The following is a 20201-nucleotide window of genomic DNA, read 5'->3' as shown; positions in this document are numbered from 1 at the left end:
ATCTCCGAGCTCACCTGTCCATCTCCGAGCTCACCTGTCCATCTCCGGGCTCACCTGTCCATCAGCAGGCAGTTTCCAGCAGGCTCACAGCCTCCCACCTCAAGCCCCTGGCTTTCAGCTTCTCTGCCTCAGGGCTCTCTCTGTCCCCAGGGCAGCCCTCAACCTTTGGGGACCAAGGCTGGATCCACAGCCCTGCCCTCTCGAGGGTCGGTGCCGAGGTTCGCTCCCCGCTCACTGTTTCCCTGAGCCAGCTGCCCTCAGAGGTGGCCCACATCCCCTTCTGTGGTGGGTTTTCTCCTTTTCTCTCTCCCTCCCCCTTTCTGGAATCACCTCCCAAACAAACTACCTACTCTCAAATCCTTGTCTCGGGTCCACTTCTGCAAGAACGTAGATGAGGACGGACCTTTTGATGCAGTGGGTCTCTGATTCAGTGGCCTTTGAGGGGGACTGTGGGGAATCTCAGGGACAGTGTTTTCCTCTTGGAAATTGCTTTGGAGTCCTGCATGAAGCTCTGAGTGTATGTCTTTATATGTGTGTGCACACGTGTGCTGGATTGTATATGGATGTGTGATATGTGTATGTGTGCACGCATGTATGTGGGGTGAGTGCATTGTGGTGTGCATGTGTGTGCCTGTGTGCATGTGAGTGTATGAGTACGTGCATTGTGAATTCTATGTGCCCATGCATATGCACATATGTGGGTGATTTGTTGTATGTATGCGGTGTGTATGCATCCACGTGTGTGCATGTGTGTGTCTTTATCCCTGAGGCCCTCAGGTCACTGTCCCTCTGCAGGGCTCTGGCCCGTCTGTACGGAAAGACACACCTGCTTTTTGTTGATCAATCTCTCTCTCCCACCCCACCCCCCTGTTTAGGTTTCTGGGTTGCAAGGAGTTCCCAGGGGCATGTATGACGGCCCTGTGTACGAGGTGCCAGCTACACCCAAATATGCAACTCCTGCTCCTTCCGCCAAGTCCTCGCCTAACAAACACCAGCCTCCACCCATCAGGAACCTCCACCAGTCCAACTTCAGTTTATCAGGTAAGGAACCACCAAGGCCCAGGCTTCCCACGCCCACAGCGGTTCCCAGAGGCCAGAAGTCCTGCGGACACGGACCCACAGCCTCAGGCATGTGATAAGGAAGCAAGGGGGGTATGGCCCCCGTCACTTCTCCCTGGCAGGGCAGAGTGGGCTGGGGGAGTCAGAAAGCAAAGGAGGTCTGTGGTTATGAAGAGGCTGCATGCAAACTGGCCCTGTGCTCGTCCTTAAGCACATGTGGGGACATTTCTACACTCTCACCCATGAGGCCAGCTGTGGAGGTGACTGGCATAGCCACTGTTGGCTGGGCACCAGCTCTGGGCCCGTCTTCAGCCTCTGTTGCAGTTTGTCACATACTGTCATAAGCCATGACACTATTTCCCCTTCACAACAACCCACAATGATAGAGTTGTATCATTCCTATTTCTTTAAAGAGGGAATTAAGCCCCAAGAAATTCACTGTCAGAATAGCAGGGTTTGGTGCTCAAGAAATGTGTGTGCACAAAATCGAAAGTTGACGCGGTCCCCCAGCCTTTCCGAAGGCCCCAGGGCCACGTGTCTGCAATTTCATCCAATCACCACACGAGGGCAGATGTGCACGCGTTGGCAACATGGAAGTGGAATTTGGACTTGCAGCCTCAGCATGTGTCCCATGCTGTGCCAGGTCTAGGAACACGGTGATGGATAGCACGCTGGCACCCTCAGGCTCTCCTGGAGTCCAGCAGACTTTTTCTTAAAGGGGCAGATAGTAAATATTCTAGGCTTAGTGAGCCAAGAGGCAAAATCTAGGATATTATAATGAATACCTATTTAAAATGCAGCCATTTAAGTGTGAAGATTATTCTTAGCTCTTGGACTATACAAAGACAGTTGGTGGGCCAAGTTTTCTCAAAGAGCCCCAGTTTGCTGACTCCTGTTCTAGCAGGAGTGAAGGACATTTAAACAGAAGAGGTGATGTGGTTAGCAGGAGAGAATGGGAGGGGCCGAGCGGGAGAGAAGATGAAGTGCCCGTTAAATTGTGGGGGTGACAGAAACTACCATCCATCCCGAGACTGTTTGTCTCAGTGACCTGAATTGGGGTCCCCCATACAGTCCATCTCACGCGCCATGAGCCTTTCATGCAGGAGCTCCTTGCACACCGAGTGTGATTCCAGAGTTTCAAGATAATTCATATTTTTGCACAAAATGGACCCTACACACAACTTGGGGGTCGTGTCTGGTGCTCAGTCAGCAGGACAGGGAGTCGGGGCGATGCAGGAAAAGCTGTCGGGGGGGTGGGCCCCACTGCTCAGGGAGTTTGCAACTGGATCTCTGTTCTCAAGTTATGCAATGCAATTAAACGTGGAGAGAAGTCCCTCCCTTTAGGACAAGAAAAACAATGAAACAGAAAGTCTGCTGGCAGGGCCCACAACCACCCCTGCTCTCCCAGTTCGGTCCACGGCTCACTCGGAGGCCCACAGCGCTGCCCCGGGCCAGCCTCACAGCAGGTGACGGGTGACTCCATGTGCTCCCGACACCCTGGATACTTTCCATGGTCAGATGTCCGTTTATATCTGCGTGATGTTGTATCAGAGACACGCGGCATGACTTACTGAACGAGGGCCACCTGTCCAGCGGTATCTTCAAAGTCCCTGACTTGTGACCAGCAGGGTGCAGGCGATTATGAGAGGAGAAGGTGTTAAGCGCTTGGCCTGGTTTCTGATGTCTGGGTCTTTAGGAGATCCCTGAATTACCAGGAAGACACATTGTCTACTAATGAAACAACGAGAGGCAGTCAGGGTCGGCGTCTAAACCACACTTGTCGTGGTTCCGCAGATCCTATGATGTCAGAGGTGGCAGGGCCTCCTCGAGTCCCCTCTTAGTTTATGGAAAAGGAAGTGAGGCTGAGGAAGGACATTATCCAAAGCCCAGGACCCATCTGTACTGGAACCCAGGTCTCCCGATTGGATTCTAGCTCCTGCCCCACTCAGCCCTCCTTTCCGCATTATCCATCATTCACTATTGAGGCGTTTAATACACGTTTACTGAGCGCCAGGCACTGGGCCTGGTATTTTAAGTCTTTATTTAACTGCAAGAGAATGCATACGATTAGAATGGATGGCTTTACAGATTTAAACAAAATGCAGACTTAAAACAAAAAGTGCTCCCCCTCCCCCATGCAGATCTGTTCATTGCAAATGAGGTGAGTGACTTCAGCTCTGAGTGGTTCACACACAGGAACACGCGCATGCACACACACGGGTGCACATGCATGCGCTCCATGCACAGCATACAGAAAGGACTCTGGAGCACCGGGCACCGTGCTGAGTCTTGTTCCGACTGTGCGGCAGGAGTGTGGGCTCTGGAGACAAACCTCTTGGTGCTGGAATCCTGGCTTCCCGGCCCTCCAGGTGTGACCCCCGAGGAGCGTAACCTGAGCCTCAGATTCCTCATCTGTAAACTGGGAGTAAAACCGCCTCTGTCGCAGTATCGTGTGCTCTAAACACAACAACACGTGTTAAAGCACCAAGTCTGTGGCTGCACACAGTAGACACTCAATAAGTGCTTGCCCACCTGTCTCAAGAACGTGAACTTCTACTGGGGAAGCCAGAGGAGAAAGAGGGCCGGGTGGTCAGGACCGTAAGAGGGTGACCCCAGGGCCTGAGGGGGCAAGGAGGAGAGAGCGGTGAAGCCCACGGAGGATGGGGAGCCTCCCAGAGGTGAGCCTGGCCTGAGTGCCCAGGCTGGAGAGGACGGAGGGCATGTCAGGATGAGCGCCCAGCGGGGGATCCCGGGGGAGCACCCCGCCCTCAGGAGCAGCGTGTGGAGCTGGCGTCGGAAGTGACTGTCTCTGTCTCTTCCAGGTGCCCAGATAGATGACAACAATCCCAGGCGCACCGGCCACCGCATCGTGGCACCCCCTGGCGGCCGCTCCAACATCACCAGCCTCGGCTGAAGGCGGCCGCGTGGATGAGCTAGAGTGAAGGATTCTGGGAATACTGTCCATTCCTTTCCCTGTCAGTGTTGTTGAAACCCGCAGTTTTATTTGGTACTGATGGGGGGAAAACTGAATGATGTTCTTTCCTTTTTTGTTTAGGAAGAAGTGGTACTAGTGTGGTGTGTTTGCTTGGCGCTCCTTGCCCCACAGTTGTGTGTTCATGCTGATTGCATCTCACAGCATGGTGTCTTCACTCCCTACTTAGTGAGCACAGGTTCTAGCGTCGTCTTGTGCTGTCCCTTCCACTGCTGACTCGCGGCCCCATGGCTCTCCGAGTGGCTCCTTTGCACCCTTGTAGCTGTTCTAGGATAGGCGATGCATGTTACTAAATTCTGTATGCAAGTCTGTGAGTGCGTCTGACGGAAGATCGCCGAGGACCGACGTAGACATGATGCCAAGACCTCAAGCCCTCAGGGGCAATTCCAGAACTCTTACCACAAAGATGTTTACTCGTTGCCTCCATCCCAAGTCTACGCTAGAAAGAAGCCTGCCCCATCCCACCCCACTGAGACCTTCTGTGAATTCTCAGAGGCGGGGGGCCCTTCCACTGCTTGCAGAGACATCATCCACGTCCTGTGTCAGAAACCCTGGTCTCTGTGGCACTTGTAACTTGCCATGCCATCTTTCTGGTCTGTGTGCGTCCTTCCGGCCACTCCGGGCTTCTGGCCGAGCCAGGTTCACACTCAGAAAGGGGTCTCCCAGCCCCATTCAAGGCTGATGATGGTGGGGCGACGGTCGCCCCCGGGCTGCCCGAGTCCTGGTCCCTCCGAGGTGGCTGATGGGGCAGTCAGATTTTTAAAGTTTTGTACAAAGTTTTTCTTTGTAATCACCCCCATTTTTACTTAACAACTGACTTATTGTGGCTCTTATTTCTGAATTCAAAGCTTGTGAGAAAATAAAGAACATAAATGGCCCACTGGCTTGACTGAGGAGTTTCTATTTAAGCGGTGGCCGGTTGGGTGGGTGCAGGTGGTTGGCGCTCCTCATAATAAGGATGGAGGCGCTCACTCCCCGTAGACAGCTGGGGAGGCCAAGGCCGGAGCAGGGAGCCAGTGTAAGGTCCCCAGCCCGAGACATGGATGAGAGGACCTCAGCTGGCCACGGGCTCCTGTGAAATAGGTTGAAATCACAGGTCCACTCCCGCCTGCCCGGCACCTCCTGGGCGCGCCCCCTCCCTCCTCTTGTGGGTTATGTAGGTCAGACCGCCTTGGGCTGGAAGCGCCGAACTCCTCAGCTTCACATTCCTTCCCTCCGGTGCCATCAGCAGATGTACCTTCTAAGGAGGAGGAAACCTCAGGGCCAGCCGCTTGTCTCGATCAGCTGTCAGTAGTGATGACGGTGACTATAACTCACTCTTCCCCAGGGGAGGAGAGGCACCCAACTGCTCAGTCCGGGGAGGAGCTGAGCAGCTACGGGGTGTCCTTTCTTCTCTCCACGGAGACGACTGGCCTCAGGAACACGTCCCTGAACAAGGATTTACCGTGAAGTTAATGGCGTGCAAGCTTCGGGCCCCTCATGTGCACAGACTCGTCCCCAGGCCCCAGGCCGGTGGGGGGCTCTTAGCGACGTGTCCACGGCCGTGCTTTTCTGAACAGTTTACTGCAGTCTGGTATTTAACTGCATCGGTTAAGCTCACTCTTTCCGCTCACTCTCATGTCCCCGCATATCAGGTGACCCTGGGGGGCCGAGGGCATTTCTGGCTCTGGATTAGGGCAGGCTGAGCTGGGTTCAGTGGGGATGTTCGTGTGTGTAGCCAGCCCGGGCACAAATGGCCACACTGCGCTAACACACCTGCATCGTGACACAGTGCGCTGGCCGGAGGTGACGACACAGACGTGTCCCATGGTGCCCAGCACCAGAAGTGCACGGCGTCGGGGAGAGCGAGTGCTGAAGTAAGCGTGCAGAGCCAGAAGCTAGTCCGAGCAGACTCTCCCAGCCGTCAGACGTGTGCAATAACATTTGAACAAAGTATTACAGGGGTGGGTTAGGCAATTCATTGACTTAAACAATTATTTTATTTTTGGATTTGTGATTTTGTGGAATTCATCTGGTTTTTAAAATATATCATTTGTTCTGATCTCCTCTCTGACTCTAAATACCTTTTGTAATTTTATTTGCTTTTTGTGAGGCTCCCCTCCCCAGTGTACAAGCCCCCACCCCCATCTGGGCCTCCCGCCCCTCCTCCCGTGCAGCGTCTCAGGGGTGCGCCCACAGTGGAGGCTTGGAACTGGGCCTCGTCCGTGTGGCGGGGTGGGTGAGTTTACTTTAGGGGGAAGACCCGAGCAAGCCCTTGTGGCCACCGAGCCCTTCTCTGTGGCTTCATCAGTCACAAAGCTGATATGCAGGTCTCTGGCTGGCTGACGGCTTTGCCTGTATCTCAACTGGTTCCAAACGGGGAATAAAGGCATGTTATTTAACCCTCTCCCCACCCCAGCAGCAAAATATAAGGTGCTAAGAGCATAAGAGGAGAGTCTGGTCTTGTCTGGGGAAGGGGAACAGGGAAGGCTCTCGAAGACGTGAGCCCTGCTGTTGAGATGTGAACAACAGCTGGGAGCTAAGGAGGCAAAGAGGATGGGAGGAGGCAGGGGTGTTGCAGGCAGAATGAATGTCATGTGCGAAGGCCCCGGGGTAGGCAGGGGTGTGGCACGTAGGAAGCCATGGCAGGAGACAGAGAAGCTGGGTGCTGGGTAAGGGTGAGGGCAGCCGCTGGGCTGAAGGGGGGTGGCTGATACCAGACCTCAGAGGACCCCGTGGTCCGTGTTAAAGATTTTGCTTTTTCTCCTAAGAGCAAGGGAATACCACTGAAGAGTATCAGTCAGGTTTGTGTCTTAGAAAGTGTGGACAGATTAGAGGAGGATGAGGCAGGGCAGGAGGCAAGAGGGGGGGCAGCAGCAGCAAGATCGGCACCAGAAGTACTAAGGACGAGAGACTCAGGCTGGCTGGAGGACTCCTGGGAGAGTCTGTGGACCTGATTAACCCTAATGGCTACATCCTAGCAGCTCAAGCTCAGATCAGAGGGTAAGTTTGAGTAAAAGAACTAATTCACTAAACTCCGTGTTACAGCATCACTCAGGATCCTTACAGTTCCACCTCCTGCATCACCATAACAACCACAGCCCGTAACAAGAGCTGGGGACCGTAACCCAAGTGGAGGGAGGGCGGTGGAGGTGCGTCTCCCTGGTCCTCCTCTCCCCGGCTCTGGGTGGGCTGTGTTCATGCGGCTCAGCACCAGGCCTGAACGCCCTCATCCGCGTCCAGGCGTCCGGAGCCCGCGCCGGCCACTGCGTCCCGCGGCTTCCAGCTGTCCACGATTTATCTTGATCAGGGAGGCAGTTCCATTAGGAAAGTCACCTCTCAGCTCCCACTTGTAGTCAGAAGAGTCAAATTGTGATGTGATGAAAACAGAAACAGACAGCTGTCTTTGTTGAGAATCACATACCCCAAACTGCCAAGCACAGTCATTGGGCGGCGAGTGTGCGAAGGGGTCCCGCGGCCTGTAACATGGGACATGGTCCCATGGGCTAAGGAAGTTACCTTTAAGGAGCAAAGCGATTATCCATGCAAGACTGGCGAAGGCTGACGCAGCCAGTGAGACCAAGGCTGGACACCTGCCACCTTCCAGACATCCTGGTGCTGCCCAGGCATCTGCGTTAACCATACTCACGTCACAGATCAGACATTCCCAACGTAGAATTCCCCACATCTGTCTCCAGCACCCTTCTGTGCAGAGGGCCACGTGACAAAGCGATTTCTATGCAAACCAGGCTCTGAACACAGTGCGGGCAGGAAGCCACAGGAAGCCACGGCCTTGTTACAAGGATGAAGGAAATGTTTCATTTCGCCACCAGAGGGAGCCGTTGGCCAACGTTGGAAATCCTGCTATTGGCCAGTCAGGAATTGAAGATGCTCTGAGAGTTAAGCATCTTTATCAAAAGATGTAACTATTACAGATTACTTCTGTTAAGGAGCCACTCTTTCCTAAGAGAGGCTAATTTAGGTTTTATGAAGTAAAAATTCATGGCACAAATGGTCCAGAAAGTCCCCAAGACGTGGCTCCCAGAGCCTAGAGCCCACTGTGTTGTGGGAATTCATGGAAACACTGAGTTCTCCGTCCTGGACTTGCTGGAGGCCAGCACACTTTGACTTGCGTCAGTGGGTGATGGCCCCAGGGGACATTTTTGGTGTCACAACCAGGGAGCACTCCAGCATCTGGTGGGTGGAGGCCAGGGATGCTGCTAAACAGCCTTCAGTGCACAGGACGGTGCCCCCCCCCAAAGGATGATCTCACCCAGTGTCCATAGTGCCGAGGTTGAGAACCCCTTATTTAGATGAAAAGGGCAATTCTTTCCCAGTGGGAAAGGCCTCTCCTGGCAGTCGTTTATGTGCCGCTGGTCTGGAAGCTTCTGGACGTTCTCAACATCCATTGGGAGAAGCAGTGACCCCAGGGACATTTCTCCTTGGGGCTGGGCTGCTGCCTGGCAGAAGAGCTCATCCCCTCCTGGTGGACTCCGAGGCCTGCGTGGGGCCTCCTTCCAAGCACTATAAGTGACTCGAACAGAAGACACCACTGTAGGTCTCATGGTGCAGCTGTGGGTCCTCAGGCCCCAGGGTGGCCTGTGTCAGGATCATGGGGCCGGAAGACTCAGACCGCCCATAGTGACCAGGCCTTAGCCGCTGGCCAAGCCAAAGGCAGGGAAGGGTCCTGACGAGAATACTATGGCAGCCAAAGGCCACGGTGCATGGGAGAGAGAGAGAGGGCGGGGTGACACAATTGGGCCCAGAAAACACCAGCAGTGTCTGGAGACCCTTCACTACCAAGCAGATCTTTTCTGAGAGGTTGGAGAGCAGAGGGGCCCCAAGGCTGCCAGGAGACCACCTCCCGCTGAGGAAGTGGGGGTACCAAGAGCCAGGAAGGAAGAGTCCTGGAGGAATGGAGCCACGTCTCAAAGCCAAAGGAGCTACAACTCACAAAGATGAAACCCACTGGGGTTTCCGATTTTCTCGGGTGGCGGGGTGTGCCATGCTTGGCACTCCTGGCACTTCTCCATCCATCCTGCATCCCCCTGACCCCAAGCCTGTGAGGCAGAGGGGACCCCCCCCCCATCCCCCAGGTGGCTGGTGCCTCCTCCATCTCTTACTCTGCGGGGAGGGGGCGTTCAGACCGGCTCCCCCACCTCTGGCCCAAGGCCCTTCAGCTACAGATGGCTCCTTTTCTTGAGCATCTTCTTGGAGTTGTCACCGTCACCGACTTCGCTTTCTTGCTGGCTCAGCCTTTTGCTGCGTAAAACATGGAAGAAAGGCAGCCGGTCAGAACCTGGAGTCCACATGTCGGGATGCAGTATCTCACCCAATCTGATCAGAGGCAGGGCAGTGACAGGCAAGTGAGACAATTCTCATTTTGACCTGGGTCATTAAGAAACAAGCAAAACTCCTGTATTCCTCTGTTTGGTGGGAGGCCATCTGAGTGTCCCGGGTGCTCAGAGGACTGCGGGCCCAGTGCAGATCCACCCTGAGGCAAACCCCAAAGTGTCTGTGGCCAGCGGGGGGCCCGGGTGAGGCTGATGGGACATGGAGGGAGGTCAGGGCCGATCTGGCCCAACTGGTCCCTGATAACAGCAGTAACAGTAACACCAACACTTCCCCTGTCGTCCATCATTTCTCGGGCCCTCAGGGGACCCCCGAGAAAGGTCCTGCTCCTCCCGCCCAGACGTTGGGGGTCAATACGTGTCCACAGGCAATGAGCCGGGACCCGCGGTACCTGAGCGAGCCTGAGGGGTGGCCCCCGGAGGCAGGGTCGTCATCAGTGGGTCCCCCAGGGTCCCCTCTGTCCCGGGGCGGTGGCTTCTTCCTTTTGGTCCTTACAGGCTTCTCTGCAGAAGACAGCCAGACACGGGCTCTGTGATGTCAGGGAGGTGAAGCTTCCCTCGGCCTCCCCCAAACCCAGCCTGACGTTGTTTGGTGCCTCCGTGGGCACTCGGGACCTCGGGGCTATGACACGCATTCAACGTGGAAGGAAACAGGCCTAGGGGGAGGGCCTCCCCAAGCCCCCATGGCTGGAAAGCGGCAGAGGTGGGACTTGAACTCAGGGCTGTCTGGTGGCTGCGGCGCTTCCAGGGCACCCAGCTGAAGGCAAGACTCTGAACAGAGAGAAGGCGGCGCCCACCGCAGCTTTATCTCAACAGCCCTGCGTGTCCTTACACACCTCTCGGCACAGTCCTGTGAGCAGGTGCTACCCCTGTGACGTCACCGAAGTTGCCGCTGGCGCGGGGCTGGGGGCAGTGCGCAGCTGTTAATTATCCCCCACTTTACTGACGGCGAAATAGAGTCAGAGACGAAACACAGCTGGTGATCAGCAGACCCAGGAATGGGAATCACTGAATGCTGGAGAGCAAGGGGGCCCAGGCCCATCCTAACCGAGCCTGCTCACTTCCACACAAGGACACAGAAGCCCAGAGAAGCTGAGGAGGGTACCTCAGGCTGCACAGCAGCTTAGTGGTGCCTGTGGACTAGAGCCCAGGTTCCCAGCCCGGCGCATCAGCCTCCAACTCACCTGCCAGCCCACGCTTATTGACGAACGGTCTGCTTTCAGCGAGGGGCACCCGGGCCAAGGCCGCCAGCTCAGAGATGAAGCTCTGCTCGGCCTCCTGAACATGGAGAGACGATCAGCTGGACGTCCCCTCCAGCAGGTGGGCCGACGCGCTCGACTCGAGGGCGAGGGCAGCTGACAGCTGCGGCCCCGTGGCAGAGGAGAAGCCCCCAGGAGGCGTCCCAGTGCAGCCAGGAGCAGGGCAGAGGCACGCCGAGGGAGGGAGCCCGTCACCGGCTCCTGCCGGATGGGCAAGTGTCCCGGCTCACTCACCCTGGCCCAAGTGGATCCCACGTTACAGTGAGAACACGCGGTGAGCGGCGCTCAGTGGGGCAACAGAGGCGGCCACGGCGGGAGCAGGACTTGACCCGCGTCTGCCCGACTCCAGGGTCTGCGTGCTCAACTGTCCACACGACAGCTGAACCAGACAGACCTGGAGTCCACGACTGACTGCCTGAGCGCCCTGGGCAGTGACTCGACCTCATGAGCCTCCGTCTCCCCGTCCGTCATCTGATATTTTTTAAGGCAGCCGCTTCGCTTTACAGCCACACCTTATAATCTCCCACGGATGAACTGTTCTGTGATGAAATACCCACGTTATAGCGTGAGAGCTGAGCTTCCAGTACATTCTATATAAAGCGCCAACCTCGGTCACTGCAACGCTGCTTAAATGACACTGACGTTCGCCCTGACACGGGGAAGGGACACTGAGGAGCCCACATGGTGGCGGATCGCGCACAGGAGATGCTGGTTTCTCCTGTGGCTCCATGGACACGAGCTGATCACAGCTCAGGGACCGGCCTGGAGCAGGGCACTGCAGACACCGGGGGATCCACCCAGCCCCGCCGGCCTCAGGGCCCACAGCCCAGCGGCCAGGCTGATGTGTCATGTCATCAGCCAGCGAGGCCAGCGGGGGCCGAGAGGCCCGAGCAGGCCCACTGCCGACCTGTGATCTTTGGTTATTTCCACTCCTCCTGAAGCCACTGCCCGCTTTGCGAAGACCCATTTCCGAAACTCGTACCTGTAGCTGGGACTCCAGCTGGGCTTCCAGATGGTCCATGACTCTCGCTTTCTGCTTCTGAGCATCCAGGCGGATCCGCTGGTGCACGGTGAACTGGGCCAGGAACTTTTTCTGCTGCACCAACATCCTGGCAGAAAGAATGAAGGCCGTTGACACTGCCCTAGCCGGCAGGTTAATCAGAGACCGAGCACAGACCCTTCCCAAGGGCCTGCTGAGTCCTGGGAACTGGTCACCGACAGCCGGGGGTCCATCCTGTAACCCCTCGAGCCATGGAGAAGGATGCCATCCTGGGCACGATGTCCTGTGGCCACACACAGGCTGCGGACAACCTCGGTCCCCCGCCCCCGGCAGGCTGACATCATAAAATGGACACCATTTGATTGACACTTGGGAGTTTCCGGAATCCCGAACGCACATTTTTCAGTTGATCCCTAGAGTGCCTTGGTGACATGAGCAGGACAGAGAGCAGAAAAGTCAGGGCAGGAGAGGCTCAGAGAGGTGGGGGCGTCCCTGAGGACCCATAGCGGCAAAGCAGTTGGGCAGCAAGTGGCATCTTCACATGAGAAAACAATCTTAACCCGGGTTAGGGGACAGTCTCTGGAAGGTCCCTCCTGACTTGAACTCTCAGAACGGCCCGAGCCCCTCCTCGTAGGAGAGAAAGCTCCTTCCCAGGATGCTGCGTCTGAGGAATCTGAACACAGCAGCCCCGGGACTCCGAGAGGCAGAGGACAGACCGGGGCAGATTGGGGTCCCTGACTGGGAGAGAGTGCCCCCTCCCTTTCAGGAGCAGAGACCCCCCCTCCTGCTTTGAATGCCCTCCCTGCCTTGGCTGAGCTTCCTCCGGCCCTCAGCAAACAGGCACCTTCAGTCCCAGCCGCCCTGTTGCCATAATTGCTCTCTGCCTTCTACTTTTCAATCTTTTATGACTGATTTTCTGAAAGGGGCAGATTTTCTAGACCTGAAGGCAGAAGCCACTTTTACCATCAACAGGTACCTGTCCATGGAGTGCACCTGAAGGCACAAAATTCTACCTTGCTCTTGATTCATGCTCTTTCTTCTGCCAGTAATACCTTTCCTCTCTTCTTTGTCTTTACTTGGAAAACTCCTATTCATCCTACAAGACCCCATCATCCATCATCCATCCACCCACCCATCTACTCATTCATTCAAGTTCCCCTTGCCTGCCACGTGCTGTGTTGGGTTTTGAAGATACAAGGTGAACAACAGACTCGCAATCCCTGCCTCGTGGAGATCCAGTCTGAGCTGGAGGGACAGATGTCAAACAAATGACTGATCGGCTGAGGTCAGCGCTCTGCAGTGTTTGCTCTCCCACACCCTCGAGGAGGCCGTGTCAGCGTCCTGGGGCTGCCATAACAATGACCACAAACTGGGGAGCTTAAAGCAGCAGAAATCTATTCTCTCGCTGTTCTGGAGGCCAGAAGCCTTCAGTCAAGGTGTCAGCGGGGCCGGGCTCCCTCCAGAGGTTCAAGAGGCAAACCCATCCCTCTCTTCCAGCTTCCGGCGGCTGCCGGCGTTCCCTGGCTTGTGGCCACCTCACTCCCATCTCTGCCTCTGTGGTCACCACCTTCTCTGTGCGGGGTCAAGTCTCCCCGTGCCTCACCTGCCACTGGATTCAGGGCCACTAGGACCATCCAGGACGCCCTCCTCACCTCAAGATCTTGACCTTGATGACACCTGCAAAGACCCTTTTCCCACGTGAGGCCACGTGCAAAGGTTCCAGGGATGGGGATGTGGATGCATTTTTTGGGGGCCCCTATTCAGCCCACGACAGAATCAACGTCGCCCCCCGCCGTGAGCAGCCTGAGCCTCAGCCCCGCTCTATCAGCAGTCTGCTCACTCTCGACTGCCATCAGGTCAGCTAGTCTGGCTCCCCCGTGGGCCCAGCTCTGGGGAATGCTGGGAGGTGAGACTTGAGAAGTGACCGGACTGTAAGGGAAGGGCCTGTATCCTGGGGTCAGGGGTGGGGTTTCATCCTGCAAGGCCTGGGAGGGCCCCGAAAGGGTCCATGTGGGACTGAGACACAGGCTGCGCCGCGTATGACGTGATGCCCTGGCTGCAGCCCAGAGAGCAGAACAAGATGGGAGGGTCAGAGGTCGCAGCTGGAAGACAGGAGGGGAGCGACGAGGACCCGAGACAAGGGAGCAGCCGAGAGAGGAGCCACGGTCTGCACAGTCCTGCCCGCAGAGGACAGAGGCTTTGCTGGGACAGCCACCTGGTACCCCGGCTCCAGAGCAGGGGTCCCTTCAGGACCGCTGATCCTCTGCCCTTTCTGGAAGGAGGGAGTGGCTTGGCTGGAGGCCTGAGTCACCCAGACGGGTGCATAAGCTCACAGAAGCCTTACAGTTGGACTCAAATGTGACTACAGAAACAGGTATTTAAAATGTCCATTATGAGAGTTCTGATTCCAGAACCGTTTCAATTTCGAACTGCCCTGTGCACAGTGCAGAGGGCTCGGGAGTGACAACACGGACGGTAATGATGGGCGTCGGCGCCCTGGCCACACACCGGCCTCGGAGTGCGCATGCTGCACGATAACCCACCTGTGAGGCAAGTGCTCCTACAGCCCCATCTTACAGACGGGGAGCCTGAAGCTCCGCGGGTGAAGGGACCCAGCCCGTGTGTGGCTGACGGAAGGGGCCGCTCCCCACGGCACGGCCCAGGATCCCTGAGGTCGGCTCTCTCGCCGTCTCACCCCTCGACAGAGACGCAATTTGAAATCTGCCATCTGACTGAGTTGCTTCATGGGCTTCTTCACGGATCGCTTTTAAAATCAATATCTGTTGTCACTACACTGCTGTGTCCCCAGGAGTTCTGGCTGACTTTCAACAAAAACCGCACCTATGAATTCAAAGAGACGGGCAGGGAGGGAAGGGCGTCGACGGCCATGTATGAGTCTCTGAGTGGCAGCCAGGCGAGGTGATGCCCTGCATCCCCAGGCTTTGCTTTCCTCTTCCAGTAACCTGGCAGGGGCGGACCAGGTGGCGGCCGAGGCCCCTCCTCTCGGGTCACTGGGGTCAAAGTGAAGCCACTGGACCACACCCATCAGAGTTCCTGGAGGGGCGGAGTGTGTCAAAGATTCAGATTCCTGGGCCCCCTGCTCAGAGCTCCTGAGTCTGAGTCTCCTCTGTGGGGCCAGGATCTGCAGGTTTGGCAGGAAAGCCAGGTGAGACGGACACTCCCCGAGGCTGAGCACTGCAGGACCGCAGCTGGACGGATGTGTGACAGGCAGGGCAAGTCCGGGCCTTGCGTCTCAACGGCAGGGCATTTGCTACTGCTGTTAACGGCCCGTTGGAGGATTTGCAGGGTGGGGCTGTCGGGGACACTGTGCTTCCGGGTCCTAAACGAGCAGCGAGGTAAGGGGCTGGAATCTGTGCTGCAGCAGAGAGCAGAGCCCGCTCTCCCTGTCCTGCAGGCCCTGCTTGTCCCGCAGGGGCTTCCAGCTGGGGGCTGCCTCTGCCGAGACAAGGGGCCCTCCCTGGGATCCTGCAGAGCCCCGCCCCACATCATAGCAGCTGTGCCCATTTATTGCTGTCTCTTCACTTGTCTGCCTGTCTCTCCCTCCAGGCTGTGAGCTCCTGGGTGGCAGGGACTGTCCCCAGTGACCAGCCCCAGGTCTGGCAAACAGTAGGCACTCACAGGGGCGTGCGGGTGCTGCGCCCCCATCTCCTCAGCCTGTCTGGAGGCTGTCTGCACAGGGTCCACACACGCCACTGGTGTTACAAGCACTGTCTTGTCTCAGGGCTGCCTCTGGTCACGGGCGTGTTCCACCAGCTCAGCGGCCGGCCGGCCAGTTAATGCCTCCAGGACAGACTCTTAACCAACGTGGCGCAGGGGTTGGTGGACAAGTCGCCTATCATCCGTGCCCCTTGCTGGCATAACTGGAAGTTGAGTTTGACACAGTCACTCAGAAGGTCCAGAGTGGGACAGGGCCTGTGTTGCTGTGGAAACCCCTTATTATCACAGGCCTGACTGGCTTTTCTCCCATTGTGGTGGCCACACAGGGCCCTGCATAGGCCCTCATCCCTGGACCCAGTGAAGACGTATGTTACATGGCAGTCGGGACTCTGCAGGCCTGACTGGCGTTATCAACTTTAAGATTCCGAGATTTTCCTGGGTTATCTGAGTGGGTCTCAGTCACCAGAGCCCTTAAAGCAGAGAAGTTCCTCCAGCTGGAGTCAGAGAGATGCGGCCCAAGAGGAAGGCAGGAGAGATTCCAAGATGAGGGGGACTTGAGGCTCCCTTGCTGGTTCTGAGATGCAGGGGCCACGTGGGCGTCGGGACCGTCCCCGGCTGACAGTCACGAGGAAACCCAAACGGGACCTCAGTTCTACAGGGAACTGGATTCTGCCGACAGCCTGTGCAAGCCTGGAAAGACGCTTCGCAGAGCCTCCAATAAGAGCCCGGCCACTGACACCTCAATTTCCGCCATGTGAGACCCAGAGAAACCTGCGGCGCCTGCCCGGCCCTCTGGCCTGCAGAGCTGAGGGCCACCACATGGCCGGTCATCGTCACGGTGCCTCTCTTCTCCATTCCCTCACTGTGCCTCCTGGGGTCCCCTCCCCGTCTGCTTCTGGGGGCACCCAAAGGACAGATGGGAGGGAAGGGGCCGTGCGAGGCTGTGAACACTACTCAGAACCGGAGACAAAGCCACTGCCACACCGCGACTGCCCGTTCCCTGTGTCAGGCACTATTCTCAGGCCCCGGGGGGAGCAGTGAGCCCGACAGAGGCGCGTGGGCATCCAGGCCGGTGGGGAGGCAGCCAATGCACGCAGTGTCAGGAGCTGAGAGAGCAACAGAGCCGTGCAGGGCCGCGATGTGGGGACCACAGACAGGAGCAGGGACCTCACCTCTGGTGGACAGCCTGGCACGTTTCAGGGGCTCCACCTGCCATCTCGCCCCCCGACAAAGGGTCTCCGAGTTCTTGCTTTTTGCGCAGCCTGTAGTTTTCCATCCTGTCACCTAGACCAGGTAACACACAAGATCAGGGTGCATGTCTGAAGGACCGACTGGGTGCCAGGTGTGCAGCGGGTGCCGGGGCACGAAGGTCGGCAGGACACACTGCTCTCAGAGTGCCCCACTTACACAGACCCCGCCGTCCACCCTGGGAAGGGCTCGTGTGCGTGCGAAAGCCACAAATTCCATCACAGCCCGGGCTCTCCCTCCAACTGCTCAGCCCCCGAATATCGGGAGAGAGGGGAGGTGCCTGAGAAAGATGTGACACGAAGAGGTCACCACAAGTAGCTAAAGGTCCACACCAGAAAGGAAAACCGATCGGACATGCAGAGCTGTGGGTGTGCAGTCAGCCAGATGTGGGTGCAGAAATGGGTGCTTCCAAGGAGCGAGGAAGATGGGCCTCTGAACTCTGAGGGGCACTGGACTGCGGATCAGAACACACGCAGGCTTACCTAGTTACACTTATCTAGCTGCTATACTCACTAGCTGCTACACTTAACTAGCTGTGAGATATCCGACAGGCCACTGACCTTGCTGGACCTCGCTTCCTAGCACTGACAGAGAGACGTGACGTGGCTGAGCCCCAGGGGCGGGACTTGCCTGCTGTGACTCCTCAATAAACCAGAGTTGACCTACCGCAGTAAAAGGAGTCCACGCGGTCGATCAAGTCACGTCGTTTCAACGCATTTACTGGGAAATCTTCACGTCAGAGGTGAGGTGTCGGGGAAGCAGGTAATCAGAGCTGAGCGGGTGTGAGGGTGAGCCCAGCCCTGGGCCTCAGTCCCCAGGACGAGGGGCAGAGAGGCGGCCCCGAGCTCACTGAGGGCACGGACATTCCCGGAGGACCGCGCCCAGCCCTGCTGCCCATCCGCTCGTCCAGGGATCGATCCCAACTCCCATCCCGGACAATCCAGGCAGCGTCCGTCAGAGAACGTGGATCCCACCCTGTCCTGACGCCCCGACCGAGGGCGGCCGCGACCAGCAGAGGCCTTCAAGACCCTGGCTTTCGTCTGCTGTGACGCAATGTTATTGCTGGCCTTGGGACACCGTCCCTCCCATCACCTGGGCAGCCTCTTACGAGAGCCCGGGGGGAAATTCTCCGGGTCCAGCAATGTATGTGGGCCTCTGGCCTGTTCTGGGCCCTGGTCACTATAGCAGCTTTAATTGGGGAAGTTTCCATCTCTTTGGCCACCAGGAAGCCGAGAGGCAACACCGTGTTGCACTAAGTGGGGATCTGAGGGCCTGTGTCCCAGACGCTGACGGCACCCTCACGCCTTCAGGGTCCTCGTCCTATGCTGAGCCCTCTACTCAAAAAGGCCTCTACTGCGTGCACATGGTTCTCCAAGGGCCCCGTAGAAAGTCTTTTCGGGACAAAGCAGGGGATAAATAAACACATACAACATTAAGAACATTAAATTCCCAAAAATAAAGTTTGAACAACCTGACATCCCCTTCTGGCCCAAATCAGGAGCACCTTGGGCGTGTGGCCCGGGGCTCCTGGGGAGGGGCCGTACCCTGCAGGGTCTTCAGCTGCTGCAGTCTTCTCTCCTCGTGGTCCTGCACGACCCTCCCGATATGCTGGTCATATGCCCGCACGAGCCGGCCGACGCCAGCGCTGGTCACGTAGACGCTCTCCTCGGCCGCCTCCATCAGCGTTCTCTGTGGGCGGGGAGAAGACTCAGAGGAGAGGCCCCTGCGGTCCCCACCCGCTCCTGCTCTGGTTCTCATCGTCCACCCACTCCCAACCTCGACTGGGCAAGGAGCAAGCAGAGAGCGTGTGGTTGGTTTAAACCCGTCTCGATCGCCTCATTTTCCTTGGTCAGGGATGGCCTAGGGCTGGCTGTGTGACCCAGCTCTGGCCAGTGAGATGCAATATTAGGGAAAGTCTGCTGGGAGGGGGACGCTTCCCTTTTCGAACATTATGGCAAAACTTTGGTGCTGGTGAAAGACTTTGCTGTTTCCTTCTTCCTGCCTGGAATGCAGACCTGATGTCTGGAGAGGTGGTGGCCACTTTGAGACTATGAAGCAACAAACTAACACCAAGAATGGTGGCTCAAAAAGAAAGGGCCTAGCCCTTGGTGACATCGCAGAGCCTCTGTGCCAGCCTGGAACCACCTATCTTCACATTTCTTGTCACGTGGGATCGGTAACTTCTATTTATTTGAGTCATTTTAGTATGGCTTTCTGTTAAGTGCAGTTATGCGTTCTTCAAGGATACACCTTCAGCCCCAAAGCAGAAGAGAGAGGAAATGCTGAGGCGCCCCATCCTCAGGGACGTGTTGGTTGTGTACTGGCAAAGTCACCATCCTTTACTTCATATGATGATGGGCAGAAGTCAGACTCAAGGCTTTGGGGAGGAAGAAACACCCGTTTATTACTGAGAGACAACTGTTGAGCGGTTGGCTATGTTCCGAGGGCTGTGCTAGTCACTTATCCCCACGGCACCGTCGGAGAAAGGTCCCCGATTTTGCAGGTGTGGACAGAGGCTGTGGAGGGGAGGAAGGTGTGCAGCCCGGGGGGGGCAGAGCACTCTTGGAACGCCCAAGCCCCCGGGCCACCCATGCTGTGGCCGCTTCTCTCTCCCTCTGCCCGACTTCTGCATCCACACAGGGGCTCGACACCACCCTTCCGAGGACTCCGGGCTCTGGCTGTGCGCTTCCTGTCAGGAGCTGCCACTGACGGCCGGCGGCCTGCTTTGAATTTCATTTAGAACATGGAGCCAGGTGACAGGAAGTCCCCCTTGTCCCCCTCAAGTCAGCAAACCCACCTGCACCTCCTGTCCTCCGGCCCCAGGGCAGCGGTGTCCACTCCCCTCGCGTCCCGCCCACCCTCCCTCTCCAGGGCCTCCATGCTGGCCCCTCTTCTCTCCTCCGCCTCAGTTTCTCCAGCTGGTGTCCCAGTCCCAGCAGCAAACCCTTGCTGGAGGGTCTCCAACTTCTCAACCCTCTCCCGAGGCCCCTCCAGGCTCTGCCTGTCTCTGCTCCGTCAGCAGAACCGCCCAGGGATCGGTGCGGCCCCCTCTCCGCATGCCCTCTGCTCCGTCAGATCGTGAGTCCCAGGAAGGCAGAAACGCTGCCCCGGTTCCCACTCTACCCCGACCTGCCACAGGGCCCGCGGCCAGGCAGCCCTGTGAACCGAGGTCAAAGAAAAGAACATTGTTCCAGAAACTGAGCGCATCTTCTCTCCTGGAGGCATGTGGGCGCACACACTGTCTACTCCTGACTCGGAGTCCCCGGGGAAGCTGGGGACACAACACTCCGTGTGTATACTTCACTCCATTCTCATGCAACAAGCAGTGTTCAGGTAAGAGTCAGAATTTAAAGGGAAAGAGGCGACCTTCCCTGAATCACAGGCCGGGCGCGGCCATGACGTCTAGATGCCGTGCCGCAGACGTGAGACATCTGGAGCGAGACGGGCTGTCGCAGACGCGTGGGTGCCGTCCCTCTGCTCCGCGGAGCATAGAGTGGCTTTCTCTAAGCGGAATTAACCATGGAAGGCGTCGGTGCCCGGCACCTCCGTGCAGCCGGCGTCTGCTCTTGGTCGGCAGCCCCTCTGCCGTGTGGTGCCCCAGATGCCCCCTCTGCAGTGGTCTGCAACAGGCAGGG

At 57.2% G+C, this 20201-nt stretch overlaps 2 protein-coding genes across 2 annotated transcripts in view; one reads left to right on the top strand and one right to left on the bottom strand.

The window, feature by feature from the left end:
- CRMP1 (collapsin response mediator protein 1) overlaps positions 1–8794 on the top strand; it is a 75209-nt gene extending 66415 nt beyond the window's left edge. The window contains exons 13-14 of the mRNA XM_046655660.1: positions 876–1041; positions 3882–8794. Coding sequence (XP_046511616.1) covers positions 876–1041; positions 3882–3973 — 258 coding nt within the window. The 3' untranslated portion in view covers positions 3974–8794. The remainder of the gene's footprint in view (positions 1–875; positions 1042–3881) is intronic.
- Positions 3064–20201, bottom strand: part of EVC (EvC ciliary complex subunit 1) — a gene marked incomplete at its 5' end in the record, with an annotated part of 77123 nt that continues 59985 nt past the window's right edge. The window contains 6 exons of the mRNA XM_046655785.1: positions 3064–9292; positions 9774–9885; positions 10566–10659; positions 11623–11749; positions 16491–16602; positions 18111–18255. Of these exons, the coding sequence (XP_046511741.1) occupies positions 9211–9292; positions 9774–9885; positions 10566–10659; positions 11623–11749; positions 16491–16602; positions 18111–18255 (672 nt within the window). The remainder of the gene's footprint in view (positions 9293–9773; positions 9886–10565; positions 10660–11622; positions 11750–16490; positions 16603–18110; positions 18256–20201) is intronic.

This window comes from Equus quagga, chromosome 3 (assembly GCF_021613505.1).
Source record: "Equus quagga isolate Etosha38 chromosome 3, UCLA_HA_Equagga_1.0, whole genome shotgun sequence".
NCBI classification, from domain to species: Eukaryota; Metazoa; Chordata; class Mammalia; order Perissodactyla; family Equidae; genus Equus; species Equus quagga.
Note: the sequence above shows the minus strand (reverse complement) of the source record. Positions and strands in the feature narration are given on the sequence as shown.